This window comes from Squalius cephalus (genome assembly GCF_949319135.1).
Source record: "Squalius cephalus genome assembly, chromosome: 4".
In the NCBI taxonomy this organism is placed as follows: domain Eukaryota; kingdom Metazoa; phylum Chordata; class Actinopteri; order Cypriniformes; family Leuciscidae; genus Squalius; species Squalius cephalus.
In genome coordinates, this window is record NC_137125.1 from 40854451 (window position 1) to 40881863 (window position 27413).

The following is a 27413-nucleotide window of genomic DNA, read 5'->3' on the forward strand; positions in this document are numbered from 1 at the left end:
TCCTGTAACACTAAATTTAACTTTGCATTTTTAGATTTTCATTAATGCCTTTTTTTTATTATTTTTATTTAGTGGTTTTCTTCTTCTTTTTTGTCCCCATTTTGTATGCAAATCTGACGCACATTTACCCACAGTCATACTTTTGTACTGACACAGACTCCGGCATTCAAGCGTGAGGTCCTTTAAACACTTAACGTCAATCCCAGTTTGAAGGAGAGTTGGCGAGCGCATACATGGGCAAGACAGGAAGTAGTGACAGATCGGCCGCGTAAATACTCAATCTGCAGAGACACGAAAATCCATCCGCATTGAGATTTTCAGGCATCTGCATACATGGAGGAAGACATCTAGCTCACGCTGCACTTACCATGCACATAGGCTCACGCGTATACAGGCTTGTGCAAACACGAGATGTCACCCTGTCTCTTTGGCCATTCCATAGCCTCCCTCCTCTCGTTTATGGGATATCCCTCTAGGCTCTTGATAGACATTCTTTTAGGCAGGTTTGTGGTTCACCCATGCAGAAAGAAAGCCATAACACTTCCACTAGTCCCATTCTCATGGGGAAGCACGGTGTGTGCATGCGTGTTTGTCTGCTTAGACTGTAATTAGATATGACATTGTTAATTGCATTACTGCAGATGAACACATGCTTGGATATGCAGGCAGAGAACACAAATTATTGTTTGCAACCGCTGCATATATGGTTATTTTTTCTTTATTTTTATTTTTTTGTTGAGGAGTTTCTAATCCAAATTCTAAACTTGAAGGGCAGTTTCCCTGTCGTTGCACAGAGTCTTTGCCCCTCCAGGGAGACTGCAGACCAAGAGCAGCCATTTTTCTGCCGTGATGACAGTAGTGTTTCCTGTACTTAGGACTTAGTACTTTCTCCTGTAGTCCTCCAATGTTACAAGTCTTTGAAGTGAAGAGATTTGCTTGCAGTTGGCAAATCTGTGAATCCAAAACACTGGAAATCATATGACACGACCTGATTTCTTTAATGATTTGAAGGTGATGTTAAATCATAATGGACCGTATTTAGCTAATAAATGTTCCTGGTCGTATTGTGTGAGAGGCATTAATGGTTTATACTCTATTATATGTAGCAAAGAGTTTAAAAAATACAAAAAATATTGACCATGCTCTGTATTTTTACCATATTCAAGGTGGGATAGAAAATGTTTGTTTTTTTGTTCCAGAAGGTTCCAAATATATTTTGTAAAAAGAAAAGGCTCATTTTTGTTTGCACTCCTAGTGACTCCGAACTGCTACAGTATATTATAATATTGTAATAAATCGAGTCCCTCTGTCTCTGCTGCCTGGGGATATGACAGTAAAGGAATACTAAAACTGTCTACTTGTCCTTTAAATTCGATAGTGTTTAGATGTAAAAGTCACTTGCTCTGAGATCCACACACTCTGTGTGCGTGTGTGTGTCTGTGCAATGAATGAGACTGCATTTCTGTTCCTTGCAAGTGGATTTAAACACATACACACACACACACAGGCACACATGGCATTTCCCTCTAGCCTGCTGACATTTGCTCGTTTTTGGGAGTACAAACTCTCCGCCGCCAAAACGTTTAGTACCCTCAACTCGGCTGTCGCTTCAGGTGTCCTTTCTAATCGCCCGACAGTAATTAAAAAGAGTGGACCTTCCCTTGTGCACGCCCACTAACATTTACGGAGAGCAGACGCTCCTGACTGTGTTTTTGATGCTTTTTGGCGGTGGGACGTCCCTTCATTCCTGGTTAATAGATACTAAATATTTGTTTCTTGCTGACAGAGTTTGCTACTGTCCTTCCCCATTTTCCATAGTCATGTCATAACAGCCCTTCTCGCGGCCGGTCCATTACCAGACTCCAGCGGCGTTACAGCTGCTTTTTACTGAGAAGTCTTTCGTGTGATCACTTTCCTGAATCAATTTAGGCTCTTTGACAGCTTTCTTCTAAAACGAGACGAATTTTCAGAGGCTTTTTGTTTTATTCGGTTCAAGTGTAAGAGTTTCTCGCAGTGTTGTTGTCCAGAAATGCGTCTGAAGCCTCCTGGGCCTAAAACCCATCATTATACAGCAAGATAAGACCACCTCAGAGAACGCAGGCTTTCAGCAGCTTTCAACAAACAGCATTTTCGCGCTTTCCACCTGCATTTCTCTCTTTCGCAGGTCATCGTGGCTCTTTCTCTGTCTGCCATGCACACACATACCCCTGAGAGCACAGTAGACAGGTTTAAGCCGGCAGTTCTAGGGCTTTGAGATTCAGCTAACGGCTCATCAATTTTCTTTATTACCTGCTCTGGAAAAAAACGAAGTCCTCAGTGCAGGGAGAGGCTATTCTTAGATCCACTGCCAATTCCCTTCCTGAATGCATCCACTCACTCTCCCTCCTGTTTTTACACACTCGTTCTCTCCCTTTTCTTTGTTCATTCATATTGCTGATTTATTGGCGGAGCTATGTTTGTGAGCAAAATGGCTGCAAACACCTTGTGAGTGGACTGCGTTGTGATGGAAAGATTTGGCTTTTTCTACTCTAGAGGCTTCAATTGCTATCATCTCTGTATGCATTTGGTAATGGGTTTGTGATGGGTGAATTTTTACATAAATGTTCTGGGTTCAATATAAGTTAAGTGCTGTCAACTGCATCTGTGACATGCTGTCGATTTACCAAGGAAAATAATTTCGACTCGTTCCTCGGGTTGTAAAAATAAGCAGAAATTGTTTTGCGGTAATGCACTTACAGTCAGGATTTCTGAAGCAAGCCATTGCTCCTGGATAAAGTTAAAATATATATAGTTTTGAAAGCTCAGCCACAAGTTTAAGTGGTGTTGCTTAACAATTTCAGAATTCCCTCATGATTGGTCCAAATTATGCAGTAAACAAAAGATATTAACAACATATGTTAATGGTTTTTTAGTTAAACTTAATAATAATAATAATAATAATAATAATAATAATATTTTAATTCATGGGCAAAATTTTGCAAATGAATGTTAAATAATTATATTATTATTAGTATTACCGGTATTGGTGCTTGCTTGTACATATTTTGTTAATCACATTTCCGCTTTTAAACCCTCAGGAATATTTTGTCCCATAGACTTCCTTTGTACCTGCATTACTGTATATGATTTTATTTATTTTTTTGACAAACTGATGGATGAATCCATATTAATCAACAGCTTGTCGCAGATTATGTCCATAGAGCTTAACTTAATTTTTTTTTTTTTTTTTTTTTCTTGCTTTCTCTCCCGATCATTTGGTATGTATTTGACACAATTCCCTCAAGGCTTTGGTGTTACATCTGTCATTGAATGTAGGCAAGTGTGGAGGTTGTATTATTTGTGTTTGTTGTGTTCCTTGGGTTCTTTCATGCGTGTGTGTTTCTGTTACTTCTATGACATCCGATTGCCTGAAGAGTTGTAGCGGGCCGTTACGTTAAGACCCCTCAGCATCAATCACATACAGCTCCCCTCCATTGTCCCAGGCTATCAGTCTCTCATGACGACCCCTCCTGACCCCTGTGGACCCGTAGGTTTAACATCCAGACATAAATCTAACCGTGTCGGACTGCACACAGAGCCATTTTGGTTTGCTGTTACAGAAAGCCACAGGCTCGTTGACAGAAAGAGCCATTTCTTCAGCAGAAAAGCAAGCGGGCTCTTTTTCATGTGCTGTCAGTGTGTGTTGGGCCAGAGAGAGAGAGGAAGTGGTTCAGAGCCTGCGATTCTATTAAACACGGCTGCACATGGCCAGGACTGCACTACACGCTAGCACAAGAAACTCAATCAAGAATTGATCGGATTGAATCCGAATCAAATTACGGTGTCAGATTCACCTTACAACTTCCTGTTTTCAGTAAATCAGTCAGAGTGAATGGTCACGATTTGAACATCTTAAAGGGATAGTTCACCTATAATTGAAAAGGCTGACATGATTCATTCACCCTTATATTGTTTTAAATGCATATGATTTTTTTGTCTTCCATGGAAAACAAATGGTTTTCAAAAGGTTGAACTTGTCCCTCTTTTCCATGCAATTTCAATGAATGCTCCATTAAGTACAGAGAATGTTTAATGATAGCTTTGTGTGACAAAGTTTAAAACTTGACATCACCATTCTAGCTTTTCTTGACACATTTATGCAGTAGCAATCTCAGATTCATGATTGAATCTTTTTTTAGTACTTTTTTTATTGAATCAGTTGGTCAAAGGAGATGGACAGATGTTAAGGTTTTCAGTGAAAAATACTTAAATTTCACTACGTTTATCATTCAAATCTATCATATAACTTCAAAAGACTTGAAATATTATGTATGAACCACATTTGTAATAGTTTTATGCTCCAGTCCCCATTCATTGTAATTGCATGGAAAAGAGAAACCAGCAGATTCTTCCAAATATCGCCTTTTGTGTTCAACGCAGTAAAGTAAGTTGTACGAGCTTGGAATGAAATGCGGGTGAATAAATGATGGAGATTTAAATTTTTGGATGAACTATTTCTTTAAAGTGCACTTTTCCTTTTGAATTAGGAGTTCTAGAGTGATTTCTTTTGCTCTGCTCAAACAGACAGGCATTTTGTCTACCCTCAAGGAGTTGCACTGTTATGTAAACACGTACTCAGGCTTCACCTCCTCTTTTCATCTTTCTCTCATGCGCTTCTCTTTCTCTCTCCTAGCATGCATCTCCCTTTTCTCAGTATTTCCCCTCACTCTGTCTCATCTGTGCCGTGGGCTTGCAGCCAGCCATGGTGTGTGTGTGTGTGTGTGTGTGTGTGTGTGGGGGATGTGACTGGTTTTAGTGGGCTACCAGGCCTCCTTCAGGACATAAGTGTCCCCCTATACAGCGGCTGTCGATGTCTGTCCAATTTTTCTCTCTTTGTCATCTTACCTCCTCCTTTTTTTTTTTTTTTTTTTTTTACTACCTGACTTCTCAGTATCTCTGTTGTGTAAAGACAGCTAAACGCCGATGTTTGTCAGATGCAAGCGAGTCGATGAGCAAAGCTGCGAGAGGTGGAATATTCGATCTGAGAAAATGAAGAGGCTGCTTAACTGTAGCCATGACAACCAGGCATCAAGACATGCTGGGTTAAATAAAGTGGATTATTTTGCTTTTAATTTGCACACATTTGTGTGTGCTGACTCCTTTGCTGAAAGAAACATAAAGAAGGAAATATTAAACCTCTTTATGTCAGGGTTGTGTAAACACGGTTTATTTGATAAATGGATTTGGGTGAAGACTTCACTTGAATTCCGCGTCTATCCCAGAAGCCCTCTGTCATGACGGAGTCTGATTAAAACATATGTCGCATGTGGTTATTTCATGCGGTGAAGTGTGGGCAGACAGCAGGTAGGCAGGCTAGCTGGAAATAAGCCGCTTTAAATAGCTCCGCTTCTAGTCTTTACTGCAAATGAATACTGATTTGAAAGGCTTTTATTTTTCTCAGCTTTGTACAAACATCAGGAGGTTTGTTCAGATTGGAATGTCAGAACTCCTCCAGTGCATTCGATTCTTTGAATACATCTTCCCTGTACTGGGACAACAAAATTGAGTCTAGGGATGGGCAGGATAGTCAACCACTTGTTCTACAGCCAATTTAGCTTTAACATACTTGCTGGTGCTTTGAAGTTGGCATGAAATATAAATTCACCTTATCTCTTTACTGCATGCATGTTTATGATGTTATTGTGAATAATTTATCCATGCTTATGTTCCATTTATTTTATTTTTTTGACCTCGCGACTTTTAATCTTCTGGTGAAACGATGCTCTATGGCAACGTTTACCAGACTTCAATCATTCAGTCTGCTTAAACCCTGCCCCTTTCTTACAATTGACTGCAAACATTCAAATCCGCCTCCATCCAATCAACAACCAATAGATGGAACAAAATCCCGCCCTATATTTTGTCTTTTTTTTCCCACCATTGACAGAATTTTCTGGCTTTCTTTATTTTCTCTGTTATATGGTTGGAATCTCCTGATCAATACACATGCGAAGAGAATGCAGAAACAAGCAATATCATATGTAATCATATGCATATGTAAAATAACGTGATCATCAACATTACACAGCATATAAATTAAAACTGCTTAATGTTAATGGATGAAATGTCGACCCAGGACGAGCTATAGGACTGTGCAAGCATTAGGGGTGTTGATGGACTCTACTCCATCTATGTTTTGATTATCATTCTGAATCCGGTCTGCAAACATGATTTTCTCAGCTTTTTGCTCAGTTGCTTTTTTTTTTTTGTGAAACTTACCCACATTCAAGTGTTGGATTGGAAAATGGAAATACATTTTTCTTTTTTTGTTTAAAGCAGATGGTCTGTTCTTTTGATATATTGCATGGTCAGATATTCATACAACAAAATATACTGGGGGCCATGACATTTTTGTGAAAATAATCAAAAACGCTGGATGTGGCTGGCAACTTTTTTTTTTATGTTTTATTTTCAGATTGATCAGATGATTCTAGTGGCTATATGCTCAACCTTGTCAGCAGTGTTTTTTTTTTTTTATATTCATCATTTTGTTTTCTTTAACTACATTGTCATCTTTTTGCAATCTTCCTCTAATAGCTGTGTGTAAAGTCAACATTGGAGCAGAAAGTCTGTGTTGTTGTGTAAGGCCCCATATGCTGCCGCGTTTCCCTGGGGGCATCATCTGCGCGGGTGGGTAGTCGCGACGTGTGCCAGACCCCTCAAAACCAGCCTGGGTTTTTTGCGCAAACAGGCTTCATTTCCATAGTTAACCCCCACAAAAATGGTGCTAAACCACTTAGAATTTCGACACCAACGCCGCTGCGACGGGGGGGACAGAGTTTCTGGTGATTTCTTACCTTTACCGTGCAGGAATTTCAGGCTGGTGGGAATTTGTAACGGCTGACAGGAGGGCGGCGACATTAGCGGTGTAAGCCGCGGTATAAGCTGCGCAGCCGCCACTGCATCCGAACAGCTGCTGTCGGTGATATGAGGCTGAAGAGAAGCTCCCCGCATGCTGACATCTCGCAGCTGTTGATTCCCAAAGTGCCATGCCACCTGGGCACTTTTAATGCATAAATTTATCCGCTAAGTAACCACATCCAAGACTCCACGTCCACCTCTGCTCCACACACCCCTCCCATCTGCGTTCACCCAACGTCACCCCATCTTAAGTTGGTTGGGTTGGAAAACGCCGCATTTATCCAGCTTACAGTGTTCTGTGTGTGTTCAGATGAGTGTATGACTGCGTGTGTGATTATGCTAAGTGAGTTTATAGCGCTAGCTCAGTGTTTGCAGGTTAAGTGGATGCTGACAGTGTAGGTCGCTTGGTTGATGTGTTTGTCAGCGTCCCTGAGTAGATTGATGTGGACTTTGGGACGCCTGATGGATAGTCGGTCTGCCCTCTGTCACCGGATAGACCCGTGTGCTTGCGTACATTAGAACCAGTGAAACAAATGTTGACAGTGAAATCCCAGAGTGTTGTTTTTTTCCTGCCTTCTAGTGCAATGGTGCTTTACAATCATATAAGCATGAAATATGTTTCTCTCTCTCTCTCTCGCATTACGCATGCATGCATTTACCTGGAAAATACATGCAATCTGTCACTGGTAGTTCTCATCTTAAAGGGTTAGTTCACCCAAAAATGAAAATTCTGTCAATAATTACTCACCCCATAAAACTTGTTCCAACCCCATAAAACTTTCGTTCATCTTCGGAACACAAATTAAGATATTTTTGATGAAATCTGAGAGCTGGCTCACTCCTTCATAGGCTTCGAAACCAACGAGAAAACATATCAGTCATATCAAACATATCAGTGCCGCAAAATGAATGGCTTACCTTTCACACTTTCCCATCAAATGATCGTGAGCGTCATCTTCTTAGTTCTCACGCATGCGCCGTGGCGCTCTCCTGAACTCACGTCAGAGGCCCACACACTGAAGAAAATGAATAGTTGAATAAAGTCATTATTTATTTTATTTTTTTTGCGCACAAAAAGTACTCTTGTCGCTCGATAAACTTAAGGTTGAGCCACTGTAGTCACTTGGACTATTTTAACGATGTCTTAACTAACTTTTCTGGGCCGGCAGATGAAATTACCTAGAAGCCTATGAAGGAGTGAGCCAGCTCTCAGATTTCATCAAAAATATCTTAATTTGTGTTCCGAAGATGAACGAAAGTCTTGCGGGGTTGGAACAAAATGAGGGTGAGTAATTCCTTACAGATTTTTCATTTTTGGGTGAACTAACCCTTTAATGCTTTGGGATTGATATGTGGAATTGCTCGGGCTACACATCAGCTACATTTAGACATGGAGTCGAAAGCTTGCATTTCTTGTGGTTCAGGGGGACTAAACTCGCATTCAGACTAAAGAGACTTACTATAAAGCTATTTGGATTTCAGAAAGCATAACTGGACCTGTATGTTTGAAATTTCTCATTGGGCAGTGGATGTCTATTGTTCTATTCATATGACATGATCATTGAAAATCAATAGATTTGCAGTATAATCATGTTTAATACCTCCCAACGTGCAGTACACTGGTGCACCTCCCCATTACTGTAGTACTTAGATCCATCTGCGCTCTTGCTAATCTTGTTAGCATGCACAGTAGCGAAACAGTCCTGTCATATTCTGCGGTTGGGTCCCGTGTCCTGCTTCGATGTAGGCGTCCGCTGGGGTCAGAGGTTATAGCTGTCAGATGTCAATCAGGAGGAGTTCAAACGAGCAAGGCTTAATGCTGTTGTCATTCATGGATCTTTTTACATTGATTTTCTTTTCTTTTTTTCTCTCCTCCCAGCCCTCTGAGGGAGCACATAGCCATGCATGCTAATCGGTTTTGTGTTTTAGTTGCGAACAGACTATGGTTGCATTCCGTCACTGTCTTGCTACTTTTATTGATTATTTTTAATTATATTCATAATGTTTATTCTAATTCTAACTTTCTTTGTTTGTTTTAATGGCATATGTAGAACTCTATAAACAAGTGTTTCAACATAGATATTACGTTTAGGGGGATTGGAGATAAATATAATGTTACCAATAGGGTGACCAAAATGACCACTAGATTTTAGGGTTCCTCCACACTTGAAATCCTAATTTAACCCCTGCTCAGGCTTCCCAGTTTGCTATCTTCTGCAAAATATGCACCCAAGATCATGAGTGATATAAAGAATACAAAACGACTATGACAAAAGCTTTTCTGCTCAGATCATTCTCTTGTGGTTGTGCTTGTATCTATATACAGGTTGTCGCATTTGTATTATATTTCTGCAGTGGATGAATCATCAGTTTGGTAATGCATATTGACAGCATAGCCATCCGCAGATGGTTTTGTTGATTCTGGTGTAAAAAGGCATTGGACGTAAAGGCATAATAGCTTCATCAATATGCACAGACGAATCGAGCAGACGGACATAATGGGTCGTAGACCTTAATTGACTATGCTAAAACACCCTGATAATGTATCCCACCTCTCCGATTACCAGTCAGTTTTTTCTCCGTTTTTTTCAGTCAGTCTGTATAGTCCAGCACTGCATAACCCACGTGTTTAGCTGTCGTTTAGGGCAGGCCTAATCAGACTCTGTGTAAGGAGGTATGGTTGCGTATCTTCTGAAATCCATTTGCAGCCTTTTTCTTGTCCTAACGTTGGTAGATATTTAGCATTTTCCAGGTGTGGTGGACGGCAAACTCCAGGCCTTTTATTTTATTTATAAATGTTTTATTTTTTATTATTGATTGATCAATTACCATTTATTTGTCATATGCATTGTTGTGCACATTATTTAGAATAAATCAATATTTCCAATACCCGGGAAATAAAGTAGGTTTCAGATGTTTAATGTTAACTTCTGTCAAGTTTAAGTGTTTTTTGTTTTTTTGAATCAAAGAATTGCAGTGGAACAAAGAGTCTCCAGACTGCTGGGTAGATTTACTGAAGTATTTCCTTCAATTATTTCACTTTGAAGAACAAAAGCACTGCTAGCAAAATTGCATGCAAATATTCTCAGAGTTTAATAAACCACCTGTTTATTCCTATACTTGTTCTGTAATAGAAAGAAAATAAAAGATTTGTCTTTAAATATACAGTGAACCTCTTAAATTAGATATTTTTGTCACACAATGCGAACAATAGTCTCCCCCATAGCACCGCCCCCATCAAACTTGGTTTTCCAAGTATCCAATTTATGCACACTTTGTGAAAGAATGCTGTGTGTGTGTGTTGGATAACTCTGCCGTGCCATTATGTCTCGCACAGAAGTTGAGCCTTCTCTTGAATTAATGAGCCTTTATTTCCAAAGGTGCCTTCATTATGAATATAATGAATGCTTAATTGATTTAACCAAGTATAATTTGATTAATAATAAAAAGCATGGCTTTCTTAAGCATTGTTAGATGGCTGTGACAAAATGAAGGGCCTTATTAAAAAAAGCAGGATTAGCCCAAGTTTTACTATCTTTGTTTTGCAGGAAAAAGACATCCTGGTTATCTGCCTCAGGTGCAATGACTTATGGGTATTGTAGTTGCAGTGTAGCAGTGTTTGATGCATTTAACTCTTTTAGATGTAGATTCATTTGGCAGGTAAATTCAGTGTGTTCCGGTATGAACTTGGACTATACATTTGATTCTTTCCCTTTGGCCCTGTGTGTTTGTGTGTGTATGCGCTCTGGGTGTTGATGGGGATTCGCTCTCACTGGGCGGAACACACTCTATTGGAATTGACACGCTGTCACCTTTCATCAGCGTTTGGAACGGCCCCCTCCCCTGAACTCGGTGTGTGAGAGATGCAGTTTTTATGAATGTAACTCTGCTGTATCTTTAGTCCCTGAAGAAAAGTCTGACCTCTCCTTGAGTGCTCAACACAACAGGGAAAGTCACACTAACATACTATTGGGCAAAAACTGCTGCTTCCAACGGCTGATACTACTACTAATAAAGCAATAAGCCATTAAAAAGCATGTATTTCTGTTATTTCAACCAAGGTAATGCCCTAAACCTTTTTTATAATTGTGTTTAACCCTCTGGGATCTGAGCTGTTTTCTGGGCCCTGGAGGTGTTCTGACATGCTCTGACATTTGTGCTTATTTCTGTTACTTGTGACATTTTCATGGCTAAAGTCTAATTACACTGTATTCAGCACAAACTCTGCTACAATAATATATCAGCAGCATGTATGTAAAAGTTTGTAGTTTTGAGATAATGACATTTATGCGTGGTTTGTGAAAATACAAAAAAAAATTCTCACTGAAATAAGGCCATGAAACCCATACTGATTATTTCTTCACAAGACTTTTGAAAATTGTATGACGTAGCCTAGAATATTTGCTTTAAAACTATGTGAAAATCACCCTGACTGCTCATTCAGTGAAGACAATATATTGATTTAAAATTTTTACGACGTGTTTTGTGTGAGAAAGCTTTATGCTGAGGTCATTAATATGTACGTTTTTCACACCTGAGAAAGACAAATACCCTCCCCTAACGGCCCTATTAGGAGCTATCAGGCCCTGTCATTCTGAGCAACCTTGCACAAAGAATGAGGAGATTTAAAAAAGAATGGCTTTTAGATTGTTTGGATTTATTTACAACACAACATAATCCAAAGATACACAACAAATGACAAAAAAACACTTATTGAAAACAATGATCCAAAGACAGAGACCTTTCTGCCATTCCTAAAAACATTGTACATACCTTTCATTTCCAAGGTGTTTGATTTTCACTTTACCATGTTCATGTACAGAGACTCATGTGAATGTTGAAGTCAGCAGGACTCAGTGGCATCTGGGCCCTGAAAAAAAAAAAAAAGTGACATACTGATATCAAGAGAAAGGCCTGCACGATTTTTGGGAATAATTTTAGATTTTTCTGGTTAAAATTGCTTTTTAAAATTCACAGAATACACACACACACACACAAATGTTTCCAACAATATATAATATAATGAACACCAGGTTTGTTGTGCCTTGTAGGCCTAGGCTATGCGCAGTGCTGCATAAAATAATAACAATAACCTATAGCAGCCTATAAATCTTCGACAAGATTTCAGTAACAACTAAGCTAGAGAAAAATATATTGATTATCATGTTACTTAAAATGTATAATTCGTTATGATGATATGAAATTAGATAATAGTTAAAACATGAAGCCGTTTGGTGCGTTTTGCTTTTCAAACCGATCGCAATCCAAAATATGATACATTCAAACGCGATCGCTTAAATATAAAACATTATGGTTACCATATAGCCTACATATCTACGTTTGAGCAGATATCCACAAACACAGTAACAGTAAACACAGGTCTAAATATTATAATATTCACCATATATCTAGCAACAGTTCAACTGCAATGCGAAATTTATGCAACAATAACAAACTAATATGTAAGAATTTCTTACCTTACATCTTTCTTGTCTTCAAATCGCGTTCTTCTTCTTCTGATGTAAATCCAACGTAAGCTCACGGCGCGTCTTTCAAACTCGACGAAAAGCAGAGACTTGTGAAGTGTTTTGGTATTTTGTTTTTGAGGTAATGAGCGCGTTCGCGTTCCATGTGGAAATTTGCATGTGAATCTCTTTTGCGCGAGTGGGCGTGGTCAAATTAAAAATAATTAGGAAGCGTTTGAGAAGCTGGACATCTTGTTGGTTTTATACAAATTACTTAAACAGAGAATATTTGTTTTCAGTTTGAATTCGATCATTTAAAAGTACACACTTAAATGTTTATAAAGGTATATGGCTCATAAATGTGACAAGTATTCGCTGAGTTTTGTTTCAGTTTATAGACGTGCTCAAGAAAAAAAAGTTCACCGCGACGGAGAGGCAGAACGCACACCCTGTTTATTTTCTTTATTTTACAAAAGCACAATGTTTTGATTTGATTGTTAAGTGGACACATACAAAAGTAGAACTATCACAGATTCTTTTTTTATATTTCTTTTTTCTGTATGACCATAAATGACGGAGAAATTTACGTTTATAGTGCTACAATGTGAAGAAAATCCAGCAAAACGCGCCGGCGCGTTTGCCGACCTCAGAGGGTTAAACACTCAAACTTTAGAAAATTGACGAGCAAATCTGGCCTGAGAAAATTGTTGACTACAACTGTTAAGGAAAGATTGGTTCATAGTGGTTTCCAGGCAGGATTTAATAAATTCTTTCATTAGCAAAACTTTACAATGAGGAGGCTTTTGTTGTGTTCATATTGAATGTGTGATTTATCACAATTTTACCATTGTTTCAAACAGTGCTTATTCAATCAGAGTTTAGAGTCTCTCATTAAGCTCATGTTAGAGACTTTCGCTCATGTTTCTGCTTCTAATGTTTGTTTGTTTTTGTCCTTTGAGGACTGTTGTTAGCTTGCAACAAAGCTGTCGTTTAATTCGTTCTGTCTCTCACTCTGTCACACTTGTTTTTTGTGGCTTATTGCTATGGATTTAGGCCACAGGCAGCTCAATGACAGAATACATCACAAATCCTTTCTCTTCATGACCCCGCCCAGCAGCAGTCATATACCTGCACTCATGTGGAACAAACATGAATGGTTGGTTGCTCACAGAAGGTCATTTGCCCAGGGTGCAGTGTGTCTCTTTGAGTCAGAGTGTGTGTTTGTGGCTTCTTTTGTGCTTTTGCAGAGGAGGATACGTGAGAGAGTGGGATTTTGCATATGTCCGCCTGCTCGCGTGTCTCAAGTGCCCTTGCCTCTATGGCGAGTGTCAGAGGTCACATGGCCGCAGGAAGCGCAGAGTCTGCACTGACCGGCGGTGCCAGAAATGACACTGTGACAGTCGGCATAATAACGAGTGTTGACACTCAAATCTGGGTGACTGCAATTTGCCCTGCAGGTTTGGTTATAACTTTGTGTTACTGTGCCAGGGCATTGTGGGTAGTGGGGTTAGACTAACGCCCTTGCTGTGGAGCGGTTTGCAGCACGTGGCATGTTTAGATCTTCATTAACCTGGCCGTTTTTTTACCCCCAAGGAATCATTTTTCTCCATTTTTTTCATTTTCTTGTTTTGGTCACACCTCTAGGGAAATAATCAGATGTAATTGGGTAGTTTGACCCTGTAGTTTATCATTTGGTTGGCTGGGTTTTTAATGCTCACTTTTTTTCTGGTGGTGGTGGTGGTGGTGGTGAAATTGGACTGTAAATGTTTGGTCCTGCAGTCCTAGTGGACATAATTAGCTAAAACCAGCACTTTGAACATATAAAAGTCTGGTTTGTAATTAGCTTCCTCCTGCTCTCTGGGAGAAAAAATAAAATAATGGAATAACGGGTAAAACTTCAATAGCTGATGTACATCATTTGCTAATAAAGCCTCCAAACTGAAGTAAAGGGGCAGTTGCGTAAGAGCCTGATCATTCGTTATGTTTGTATTTCGTAAGGCCCATCCCTCAGCGCTTAGTAAGCAAAACAAACTGCTTTGACTGCACGCAGGGGCTCTTTTCTTGACACTTCATAAAGCATTGATAAAGTAGAACTACTTGCCCTTCGTTTTGGCACTATGCTGAAATTCGCACACTCATATTTGTGATTTGCTACCGCAAGTCTTAATGAGCCAATTAAGACTGTCAAATCTAGCCAATACCGCCTGTCATCCGTGAAGTGCAGAGGTCATTGTGACCTTGTCATGGGTTGGAAAATGTTACCAACCCATCATGTGAAGGGATTATCAACAAATGCAGCGTTCACACTGATACCAACAGATGAAACCACTCAGATCTGGTTCAGTCAGAAGTGTTAATAGGTTTAAGTGAACATGAAATCAAAATTAACCCCATTTACTTCATAATGCATAATGGGTTGCAAAGCATGTTAATTATAAGACTGGTGCATTGGTTATTTTTAGATCCTGTTTTAAACTGTGGAAAATGTCTATTTATCAACAGCTCTGGGCCAATTACGAAGAGAAACCAAAAGAAGAGGTAGCTCAGCTCACGGAGGAGAAAGAACGTGTGGCAAAATACAGATCCGTGTATGTCACAGAGATCACAGATGGAATGCACTTCTATGCACAGGACGTGGAAACCGGTGAGTGCTGTCCTCATTCTTAAACCAATATATAACAAATACACACACACACATGTGTATTTGTTTAAGAATGTAATTTATTTTATTATATCTTTCCCCATCTTCATGTCATGGCCCAAACTTAGTCGCTAAGTGAAGGATTTGGGTCTGTGTACATTCCTGTGGTGCTTCAGTCAGACAGCATCTGTAATTTAGTTGTCCTTTGGCTCTGGGGTGATTAGCCGCATGACTTTAAAGGCTCAGGTGATTGGCTTAAAGAAACACACACACAAAAAAAAAACGTCTGTGCCCAAGAGCAAAGATGCCAGAATGCAAGTCACATACTTTTGCAAAAGTGAATGGAAATGCTAATGGATAGCGTTCTACTTGGATTAAACAGTGTCAGCAGCAAAAAGCCTCATGAATCACATAATTTAAATTGGCTTCCTTTGTTATGTTTAGATGACAAACTCTAAGGGTTTTTCACTAATAGGCATCTAATCCAACTCCATATTCAACCAGGCATGAATATGACATCATATCTGAAGGGCGTTCTTCAGACTCCAGATATGATGATTATTAAATGTAGCCGCTCCAACAAGCTCCAGTTAGGTAACATTGCAGGTTGTGTTTATTGCCTTCTAAATGCCCCGAGTGATCTTTCTGCTCAGTGTGATGGCAGCTAGTCATTAAACATGACATTTAAATCGCCCTTGGTAGTGACCTAGTCCATGATGGGACCAACCATCCTGTGATTCAAGGAGCTGTTTTAGTGAACAAACACACTTTGCATCCCTCTTTTGTTTATATTCACTCATAATCTAGCCTAGAAATCTAGACGCACCCTAGCGGCAGCAAAATGTATTTTGCAGCCAGGGTAGTCTAGCAACTCTCCGTTGACTTTCGGAGCTGTAAAAACCTAAATTGGGTCAGGCCAATCACATCGTGTATAGAGTAGGCGGGGCGGGCTTAACATAATGACGACAGAGTTGCTACGGTTCCCTACTACTTGAAAACAAAGAAGAGCTGCTTCTGGCGAATCGGCTTTGGCCGCGACTCTGGAGGACTTGGAGTTAAGTTTTTCTTTGAGAAAAGAGCAAAGAATGGCACTTAAGTCATTCTTAAAAAAGGAAGATGTGTTCGTAGTTTTGCCGGCCAGATTCAAAAGTTGAATCTATCAACTAACGTTAGCTCCGCTGTTGGGAAAACGCTCTGGTTGGTTGAAGCGCTGTCCTATTGCGTGCAGAGTGAATTTGAAAGACAGCCGTTTATCCCGCCCCTCGGATTGAGCCGTGTCTATGGTGAGTTGCCAGACCCAACATCTTGATGTAGGTCTGGCTTGCCAGGCTACTCATAATCACCAACTTGTATGTACACTCTCTCTCATTCTCACACACACACTAGAAACAGTAAAAAGATTGTAATTAAGCAACAAACAACAGTATGGGTTTCATAATTAGGGTCTCGACATGTTCCAGTGGCAGACTTCATTGGCAGAACCATAAAATTGACTTTCATGGTCTCTTAATGTGTCTTAATTCGCAAATTAATTAATTTGCATGAATTTATAATAAATCTGTGGCTGTCATTGCCAGTAGCATTACAATCCTATCGCTTTTAGTGTGCGGTTTGGCTTCAAATAACTCCATCTCAGAAGACTGCAGGTGTCAAAACCTGTTTTTACAGGTTTAAAAACAACTAAGGGAAAACGTTAGAGAAAAGAGTGAGATTCTGGACCCCCGTCTATTTATCACTTTAGTTCCTCAGATGACCTTTAACCCCTGTGGGTTGCCCTGAGAGGAAGCGAAGACGGCTGTGCCATGTCTAGTAACCATCACACCAAATGAATACCAGCAGCAAGTCACACACACACACACTCTCACTCAGTTCTTTGTGAGGTAATTATTCAGGTTATCTGGTTAGCTGCAGGAGAAAAGCAGGTCACGCCAAATGCAGTGCAAAAACGAAGGGAGACGTGAGATAGAAAACAGGAAATAGGCGAGGAAGTAGTGCGAGAAGATAAGAAGGAAAAAACGCTGAGCTGAATATGCAGTATGTTTGCAGCTTTGCACTGTTTTGGCTTTTTTGTTGTTGCTCTTTTGTTGTTTTTAAGGGCTTGTTTTTTGTCAGATGAACCAGCAAGTGTGCATCTTTTCCTTTGTTTAATTGGCCAATGTTTTCCACTGAGACGATTGGAGATGGAGATGGAGATGGGGAAGGAGAGAGGGAGAGAGAGGGAGAGAAATGGGCTCGTTAGAGAAACAAGATTGTTATTTTCAGCTGAAAGTCATTCCTTTTTCCCTTTCTCACACTCTCTCCAAACTGCATTAAGGAGGTCTCATTCCTTGTAGAGCACTTCAAAGCAGAGCCCTATAAAACCTACAAGCCAGTCGCTTTGCAATTTCATTACCGGTTTCTCACAGCAACTTCAGAAAGAGAGGGGCATTTTAACAGGGCTGGCACGATTTTCATAAACACTTTCAAGAAGAGCCTTTTGATTATGACATAACTTTTTATGTCTACAAATTTTGCATCTAATAATTCCACTTTCTTCCTTAATGGTGGTCTTGCGTTTCACATCATTTGAATTTTTATAAACAAATTCTAATAAAATGAAAAGATAAGTCAGTGAGATATTAGATGGAAATACTGTGTGGATGTCAGGGGGTCATGTAAGTGTGTGAATTAAGTGTGGTGTGTGTGTGTATATATCGCCACTGTAAAAGAACCTAAGCTCTGTGGCACTTTAACATTACACACTTAAGCTTTAAAAAGGAAAACAGGAATCACATTCTTAAGATGACCTTATTCTCAAACAAAGCTTTCTATAGTCAGTAAATGGCACCAAAGCCAGTGTGAAGAGGAAACTTTGGTCTTTTCAGCATTTGATAGGCAGATAACAGTTGCTCATTGCCAAAGTGGCCGCCGAGTTTATTCACTTGCTTTATAAAGATTCAGTCCTTTGCAGTTGTTTTTACAGATTCATTTCACAGATCCACTTTGTGATCATGGAACTGGTAGTCTAAGCCAATACATGCACAGCTCAACTCTCAATCCATGTTTTCTGACGACTTCAAACCATCTCTAGAGGGAAGTGTGGGGGATTACAGCATGTGTAATCTAAAATTCTGAATTACTGAAATCAGAGCACATGTATAGCCACTGTCTATATTTCAGTGATCACATCCAAGTTTTGATCAAAAATCTGAACACGTCTGCTGCAAGCTCTACATAGTTATTTTTTCCCTGCGAATGAAACTCAGGCTGTTATCCAGAGTGGTGTTGACTGAAAATAAACAGCTCTGATTGATTTTGTGGTATCACAGCGCTGAAGCTGCCATCTCTTATGAGCACTGCGCAGTCTCCGGTTAATGCATGGTTTGACGCTGTGATGATCTCAGCTCACGACTTCATTTAAAAGACTCTAAACACCCACAAAACGCCCTGATAACATCTCCGGTTTCCAGCACCCCATGCGGAGAAGGGAAAAGCTTGCGCACGCTGTCTCTCTGTCTCTATCAATTCTTTTCCTTTTCTCTGTGTTCTTTAATTAGTTAGATTTAATTACTCAAAGTGTGGGATCAGTAGTGAAATGGAATTCCTTGGGCAAAGGAACGTTTGTGTGTATCTCCAGAGGCCGTGTGTAATTTCTCTCTAGGGTGGGGGTGTTATGTATTTGTGTAACTGAAACCTCAGTAAAGTAATGAACACTTTCAGTTACCTGCACTGACTGATTCGATTCGGCATTGGCGTCAGCAAGCACGTCTGCAACAGACGCATTAGCTGTTGTTTGTCTTCAGCTGGTGGAAACTAATTCATAACAGAGATGGGTTTGTCACCTTGTGTAGATATTTGGGAGTATAATTATGTGTCAGTTTGCAGCGAGTATAATTATGTGTGTTATGTATGTTTGTCTCCTGTCTTTATTCTGTGCGCTGCACTTGATAATGTGTGGATCTGTCATGACGAAACTTTAAAATACAAGGGAATTTGACTATTGTCTTTTTTATTTTATTTCTCATAGATTTAAAAAAAAAAAATCTCTACCTTAAATTTAAACATTACAATATGTTTTATGTATATTTTATTTAATTTTATTTATATATTACTGCATGCCTGCAGCAAATTAGCTCAAGAAAAATATGAATAATTAATTACAAATTATAATTAATTATAAGTATTTGAATCAGTTAATAGAATTAACTTGATGTAGCAGAATTAATAAAACAATCAACTAACCTGTCAAGTGAATGCTCAGTATTAATTATTTATAAATTCTAAGAAATGTTCATTTCTTTACTGTACAGTACTACTCAGGGCATGTAGCCAAAATCTACATTATTAGGGACTCCAGTATATGAGCATGAACTAGACTTTATTAACTTGACTAGTCTAATCTAACATACACATACATACATGCATAGTTTATCAAGGGAAAGAGAGCTGAAGCAGAATACAGGAAAGCGAGAAGTTATAGCAGTGTTTGAAATTCAGCAGATCAACACTCTTGAGCAAACCCTCAGTTTCTTAGTTCTAACACCCTTCTTTTAAAGGGGTAGGGATACTTAAAGTATCAAATAATGAGACCAAGTTTGATACTTGCATGTCTCGCTCATTTGAATAAAACAGTCCTGATTCAGTTTGTTGAGGCTCCAGTTGAAGAGAACCAGTTGGAATCAGAGGGACTTTGGCGAATGGAAAGGCAAGGCCGCAGCCTGGCACAAGCTTAAGGGCCCTTAGAAGACTTCTAGCTCAGCATCACCTTCACATCAGAATTTCTAAGAAAGTGTGAAGATGTCACACCCTCTGGAGGTGAGTGAGCCAATAAGGAGTTTTTCCTTTGGAGGGAAACTTTACAATCCTTTGTCTTCTAGCAGGGTGTTTTGCATTAGAAACCATTAAAGATTTGTAAAATACTAATATGTTGCATAGGTATCACCATATAATGTAAATGTTCATTCAGGTCATTAAAACAGAAACTCATTGATACCAAACATGGTACACATGTGTTCTTGATTTAAGGCTAGCTAAAACATTAATTCAAAGAGTTTATAATAATAAATTGGCAACACACTTTAAAGGAACATGATTGCATAAGGAAATTGGATACATCATTGTACATTTCTGGGATAGTAAGTTTGCTGGATCATTCATTAAATATAATGAATAATTTTGTGTCTGATTGGTCCAGATCAGGGGTGCCCAATCCTGCTCCTGCTGATCGACTGTCCTGCACAGTTCATCTCCAACCCTAATCAAACACACCTGCCTTTAATTTTCTAGTGATCCTGAAGACCTTAATTGGTTGCTTCAGGTGTGTTTGATTAGGGTTGGAGATGAACTCTGCAGGACAGTAGATCGGCAGGAGCAGGATTGGGCACCCCTGGTCCAGATGCTGCAGACATTATCATAGTTTGGTAGATTTTCCAAAATGTTAAAATATTAACAAGTTTATATATTTTACTTATTTTTGAATTGCTGTATAACACATAGTTTTGCATTTTTTTTTTTATTGTCCTTTTACTTCTTTTTTTTTTTTACCATCCCAGCAGTCGTCTTTTGGTTAAATCCTTGCCTGTAACCAGCAGAGACTGTGTGATACTGTACATCTGTTTGATAATTCTGGTTCATGAGTGTCTTGGGCAGTGGTTGTATTAGTTTGGCTGGTGAGGGTAGGGAGGCCGTCTCTGGCACAGAGCTTAATGACTGGAGTGGTTCCCTTATCAGGTGCCAGTTTATACACATCCACCAACACTTACCCCTACATGCAACAGCTGTTTTACACCTAATGAGGTCCAGCCCTCTTGCTTAGCAAGGGGGAAAGGTTTTTTTTTTTTTTTCAGTCTCGCCTTAATTTGTACCCGCTGTTCCCGGAAACATCCACCACTTTCTGGTACCATTTATTACCTTACTGTTGGTCCTCTGCAAAGCCATCCTTCTTTTTCGTTGGTTGCGGCTCACAAGTGGAGTGACTGGAAACGATGCTTTGATATTGATTTAATTAAGGGGGGTGAACGCTGGTACTTTGTATTGATTTCAGCGCTGGAGGGGAGTCTGTAGGCGTGGAGGTGTGAGCTGCAGTGTGAAGCACTCTTGATTAGCACTCGAGTGTAGTCTGAGCATCTCCTGTTTGTCAGGGATAAACCCTGTTCTGTAGATTTAGAGGAGCCTTTAGGTAATTGTGTCTGTAATGTTCCTGACTTTGATTGAAGATTTTTTTTGTTAATTAGCAATAATGCTCATTAGGAAATGCATTTTATTTATACAATAACAAATGTCTTTTTATTATTATTATTATTATTATTATTAAATGTAATATTTAATAATTGTATTTGTTTTTTTTGTATAATTGACTTTAGTGTTGTTGACGCACACCCGAAAATCAGAAGAAAAAATCAGTTTAGCTCCCAAAAAATGAAGTTTGAAAATGAAGTAAAATTTCTTTGCATTAACATTTTCACACAAAAAAATTATTTCGTAGTTTTTTACCATAATACTGCATTCAAAGCCAGGTTTTCTCAGTCTTTTGGCTTTATGAAGCATTATTGAACTAAAATGGCCTCTTTACCATGTCCACTTTAAAAGAGGCAAAAACCGAAAAGGTGCTTTGCACGCTTCCATGCCTGGAGCACTGCAGAGGTTTATGGGTATATTTGTAAACTTGCAATCAAAGCACAGAGTCAGGGTCTCACCCACAGCTTGCGCGACGGGGGGGAGGAAAAGGCCGCAGATGCTGCCACTGCCCTTTCTTCACAATGGCTCTGAAATCACAGAGCTGTAATTTAGCGCCGGCACTGATTGCTGTGAAACCGCTGTGCCGTCTGTACACCAAAACAGGGCACATTGTGCACAACCCTGCGATCGTTTTGTCTGTATCCCTCTTTATGTGCGTCAGTGTGTATGTACATGCGTTTGTCGTGTTTCTCTCGCCCCACCGCTGAACAGAGGCCTTTAGTCTCTCTGCCTCTGTTTGTTTTCCCTAATGTAATGCTATAAGCAGCTGGAGGAGCCTGTAGATGTGCAGTGGGTGAATCTTTTCTCGTTGAGGTCGTTCTATCTGCCTTTCTCCTCCTTCCCTCCCCCACCGGGGCTCATCCGCACCGTCTCCTGCTCAGAGTCAATCACGAGCGCCGGGAGGGGAGGTGAAATTCTTTTAATACTACCCTCATCCTTGCAGAACGGACCCCGTCCACCCGCCAATGAATGTTTAATGAGACGAGCGGACAGGTGGACCAGCCCACGTCACCACGTGCCGGTGTCAGTGTGAAATGTGGCTTTGTCCTTAAGCTCGGCGTGGGCTGCCGCTTTTACCTGGAGAGGAAGGAAAAGAGAGAATGAACATCACTGTTTGAAAGAGAGAAAGACGTTACTGCAAATGGCTTTGAGAGAGGGGTGATGATTGGCTCATTGGCGAGTGTGTGTGCTTGCTTCTTTCTTTAGATGCATCTCTCCGTGGGTGGCGTTCCTTATACTTGTGGTCAAATTAAACAATTAAGTTGATTACGCTACCACTAACTGCCATACACACACTCAGTGTGTCTCATTTGCTTATTACATAATTACATAATTACACAAATATTATTAATATTTAATATTTAAATGTAATACTTAATAATTGTTTCCCATTTCAGGTCACAATTCACCTGAGGAGAAAAAAAAAACATTTAGCTCAAAGAAAATGAAGCCATTTTTAGGACCATTAAGGTTTTTTTAATTAAACAATTTCATAAAAAATTAAATACAATTCCCACAAAATCTTGATAATTATTGTGATAATGTGCCTGGAATTTTACTTTTTTAATTAATTTAATTAATTAAATGTTTGTAATTTCAATGATTCTCAAGAGTAATTGATTGTAATGCTGTATTTTTACTGTAATCTATTGTTATTTGTTTCTATTTTTCTCAGTACAGTAATGACACCGATATTATCTTTGAACAGTATTGAGAATTTGAGAGGAAAATAATGTTACAATAGTCGTCAACTGTTTACAGTCAAACAGTTGATGGACCCCATTGACTTCCATAGTATTTTCCTACTATGGAAGTCAATGGGGTCCATCAACTGTCTATTGTGTTCAGCAGAAGAAAGAAACTGAAACAACTTGAGGGTGTGTAAATGATGACATAATTTTCATTTTTAAGTGAACAATTCCTTTAATAGTTTAAAATGTCACTTTTTTCTTGAGTTGGGGTTGTTTGCAGATTTTGTTAGATTAATGCAGTTAGATTCAACATGCAGTATTTATGCATGGGAATGGTGGCTGAATTTCTGTTTAATGTGGTGATTTGGAAACACTAGTATTAGCATTGTCTCATTTCTTTAGTCTTGTTCCCTCTGGGAATCTTTTGATGAAATAATATCTCAATAACATTGATATTAGGTCTAATCATTCTTCTGAGCATTTGCATATGATTTGCTCTCAGCTACTGCCATAGCAGCACATCAATACATTTTAAGAAGGAACTGTGAGGGCATTTCTGTGGAGTTGCTAAGGTATTCTGAGTGCTTTTTAGTACATTGTGGTTGCTTGGGTGCTTCTTAGGGTGTCCACCCCTACATCTCTGATATTGTAGGCTGTATATATGGCATATCGATTTCTACAGATATCAATCTAAGTCAATGGGATTTGTTTTCTATCTATTTCATCTGCCAGGCGAAAATTGTTAGTCTAATCACTGACAAATAATAGCACACCTCTTATCAAGCCATAAGGATGTGGCATAAACACTGTGGGATCTCTAACCCTGAATATGAGCCATAATAATAGTGAATCTCGCCTTAGCAAACACAATTAATTATGGGATGCTGAGAAGCGATGCACATGATATTTAATGAAATGCTCTCCTGTCTCTGTGGCATCGACCTTTCTCTCTGTGGATTCCTCTCTTTCTCCAGCTGTTGTTTTCAAATAGTGTAAAAAGCTCAGAGTGAGAGGTTGATCCCTCTTGGTTGCATTGTGGGTAACGTGAGGTAGGCGTGGAAGTGTTTGACCCACTGGATGCTATTACGGTAGATTCATCTTTCCAATGCAAATAAACACAGGTGTGGGTTATTTATAGAGCTTTTTGCAGCTATTCCATGTGTAAAAGCAGTGCTCATCCCTCATAGCTTGTAATGTCAAGACGGTGTGTCATATGGAAAGAGTGAATCATCCACAGATAGAGTAAGTGAGATGGAGACCGCATTTTTAATACTTTCTTGTAAATATTCACAGCTTCACCTGTGAGTCTTTCATCTGCATTATTACAGTGATTCAAACAAAATGGTGAAAATGGAAATGTGAAGGTTAATGTAGTTCAGTCAACTAAGATAGGTCATGGTGACATGTTTGAGATGGTTATTATTCCTGTGTTGATAGCAGAGATGGACAAGATGTGCATGTACATCAAGACTTCAGAAAAACATGACTTCAGGGTGGCATATTTAAAAAAAAAAAAAAAAAAAAAAAAATTAAAAAACACCCCAGGACATGCATGTTGCATTAACTTTTCTAGTCATACATTCATGTTTTCATAGACATGTAGCAGTCTTAAAATATTTTTATTTTCATGGACATGCCCCGTCCCCTACTAGAGTACTCGTTTTTTTGAGACAAGAACGAAAAGAGAAATTGACAAAAATGCCCATCCCTAATGAAATGTAATGTCCTTGAATGCAATTTATGTTACTTTGGAGTGTATGTAAATTGGGAAATATGTTTTAAATGAGAAGTCATTTTAAAATGCAAAAAGATAACCCTGGTTTGTAAGAGAGAAAGGCATTTTTCATGCAGAGAACCTTTGACTTTGGAGATTAAACATTTACTTTAGCTAAGAGTCCTTGATGGTCCTGCTCACTGTGTTATCTGTATAAAAACCGTTTCATCTCATAGTTGACTTTTCTCTGGCTCATCTGTGAGCTCCCACCTCATGTCCTCTATAACGCTCACTCGTTCCTCATCAGAGCGGGAGGTGAGTCCAAATCCGTAGACACGTTCAGCTTGTGCTAATTAACATTACACGCTGACCGCGAGCTAGCTGTGTGCAAAGCACGCTGCACTGAAAACTCTCTCTCACACACACAGTCAGGGGAGTGTTACAGATTTACAGTAGGCACTAGAGAACACGACCCCACCATAATTAAAGCTGAATCCTTCATTATATCCTCCAGTATATCAGCCAAGGAGGATGTAATGAAGCATACAGGGAACGTAAGCAGAGCTGAACATCTGAACCCGCACCATATGGACCACTGCAGGTCTTGTTAGCGTGCTTTTAGATCAAAAACACAAATTAACAGTACTTCATTTTTAAGTTGACTAAGTCTCCCCAAGAGTTCTACTAAGTTGCTGATTAAAGTATAATGGTATTAAGTATTTTTCCCCAACATTCATGTAAATAAATACCATGCTACATGTTCCAAGTGTTTCCATCAGTCACTACAACTGTATTATGGTACTCAAAGTACTGCTTAGGGTGTGTTAACACTTGTAGTTCGCTTCTCTTAATTTTTTTTTTTTTTTTTTTGTTGGTCCAGACCAAAAAAAAAAAAGAAAATATTTTGTCCTGGTTCGCTTGCCTTTTACTCTTTATGTTTAAGACAGAACCATCCAAAACAATCCATAATGAACATCCAAAACACAGCATGCTGTGCTCTGGGCCATATGTACTCATTGTACAGTATATGTGCGTACATATGTTGATATTTTGAGCTGAGAACTTGTGAAGAGTTTATATAATGTGTAAAGGAGTCAAAACAGCGGTAGGAATTCTGTAGCAAGAAAACAGCGTTTGACGCCTGTACCGAACTGTAATGGGCAACGTAGCTTCTATGTAAAATCAGATCAAAAGCACGCACATCCAAAGCAATATGTTGCTCAAATTGGGTGCTCGACAAGAAAATTAATAAAAAAGGGAAAAAAAGTCGGCACACCATGGCTCAAAAATATGAAAATTTAATAATAGACTCACACACAGGTGGTAACGTTTCGAGCGTGTCTGACGAAGAGCCTACGCGCTCGAAACGTTACCACCTGTGTGTGAGTCTATTATTAAATTTTCATATTTTGGAGCCATGGTGTGCCAACTTATTTTCCTTTTTTATCAACGTAGCTTCTATGACAAGAAAAAACTGGTATGATTCAGCATTCTGTTCTTTTAGGGTGTTTTTGGTTCTTTAGCTGTCTATGGTCCGAGTTGCATTCATATTTCAGTCAAACTGCTCCAGAGTTCGTTTGGAAGCAGACAACCCTCTTTTCAGATGGCAGTGTTTCACACGTAATCAAATGAACCGAACTAACAGAACAATCACAACAGTTTATGCCTTAAAGTCAGCATGAAATGCAAATTGCGATCATCTTTCCTTCTCTATTGTGAACTATATCCGAGTGAATCTGCTTCTTGAAGAATAAAAAATTGGGGCGGGACTTGATATTGTCCATTGGCAGTTGATTGGATTGTAGGATTGTTGTTGTTTTTGAGTCTTTTGAAGCCAAATAATAGTTTGAACAAACATTAATTAGTTATTCACTAAAAACCTTTCCGCATTCTGTTTTAATATCATATTTGCCACCTTCCAATAGTGACATCATCAAACATCATTAGTTATGTTTTGTCACCTGATAAAGAATGAAATTTGACACCTGGAACCATTTTCGATTCCTTCAACAGTGTTTGGGGAGTGAGTTTCGTATTCTTTGACATGTATTATAAGCCAGTGCATTAATTTTAATTACCACCCATCGTCTATAATAGAGACTTTTTCTCTGCCCGGTCCATGCGTTCTAATTGAGTGCCTCTTGGATTAATTGGGTTAAACGCGCTGCCTCCATTAAACCTTTATAACGCGTACGGAGGACACCCCCCTCCTTATTTATTATTTAGCGAGCTCTCGCAGGGCTGGAAGTGGGGCATGGATGAACGAAGCCGGGGAAACACACTCTCTCTGCCCTGCTGCCTGGGAAGAAAATGCAAAACTTTTTAAATTAGTTTAATAAATCAAGACTACACATTCAGCTGTCATCTGACACGCTACTCTACCCACATTCACCCCCCACCCCCCCTTCACCCCTTCAAAAACTGCTGCCTCCTCAAAACGCAGCTAATATCTCTACTGTGCGAGGATCAGCTGAGAGGTTTGTGTGTGTATGTGTGTGCACGTGTCTTCCCATATGTGCTAATTAACAGTTTAGCAGGCTGGATGCTGGTGGGTTATCCAATAAAATAGAGCATTTAAGCCACACCTCTTTGGAAATCTGCCATTAACTCCCTCCCTCCCTGCGCACCTCACACATACACAAACATACGTTCACACGCTAGCGTTGCTCTGTTTGAGTTGGCATCATGCTAATTAGCTGCATACAGGCTTAAGGCTGCTTGAATGTAGATTTACAGTACATGTTTTAAACGCCCTCCCTCCCCTCGTTATCCTCGTCTTTTCATTT

The 27413-nt window shown here is 39.4% G+C and overlaps 1 protein-coding gene and 1 long non-coding RNA gene across 4 annotated transcripts in view; one reads left to right on the forward strand and one right to left on the reverse strand.

Moving 5' to 3' along the window:
* The window catches only part of snd1 (staphylococcal nuclease and tudor domain containing 1), a 164349-nt gene that overhangs the window by 121455 nt on the left and 15481 nt on the right, over positions 1–27413 (forward strand). For both annotated transcript variants that reach the window (XM_079869438.1, XM_079869439.1), the window contains exon 18: positions 14868–15009. In XM_079869438.1, coding sequence (XP_079725564.1) covers positions 14868–15009 — 142 coding nt within the window. The remainder of the gene's footprint in view (positions 1–14867; positions 15010–27413) is intronic.
* LOC307157526 overlaps positions 21708–27413 on the reverse strand; it is a 32192-nt gene continuing 26486 nt past the window's right edge. For both annotated transcript variants that reach the window (XR_013821023.1, XR_013821024.1), the window contains one exon: positions 21708–22299. This is a non-coding gene — a long non-coding RNA (uncharacterized lncRNA). The remainder of the gene's footprint in view (positions 22300–27413) is intronic.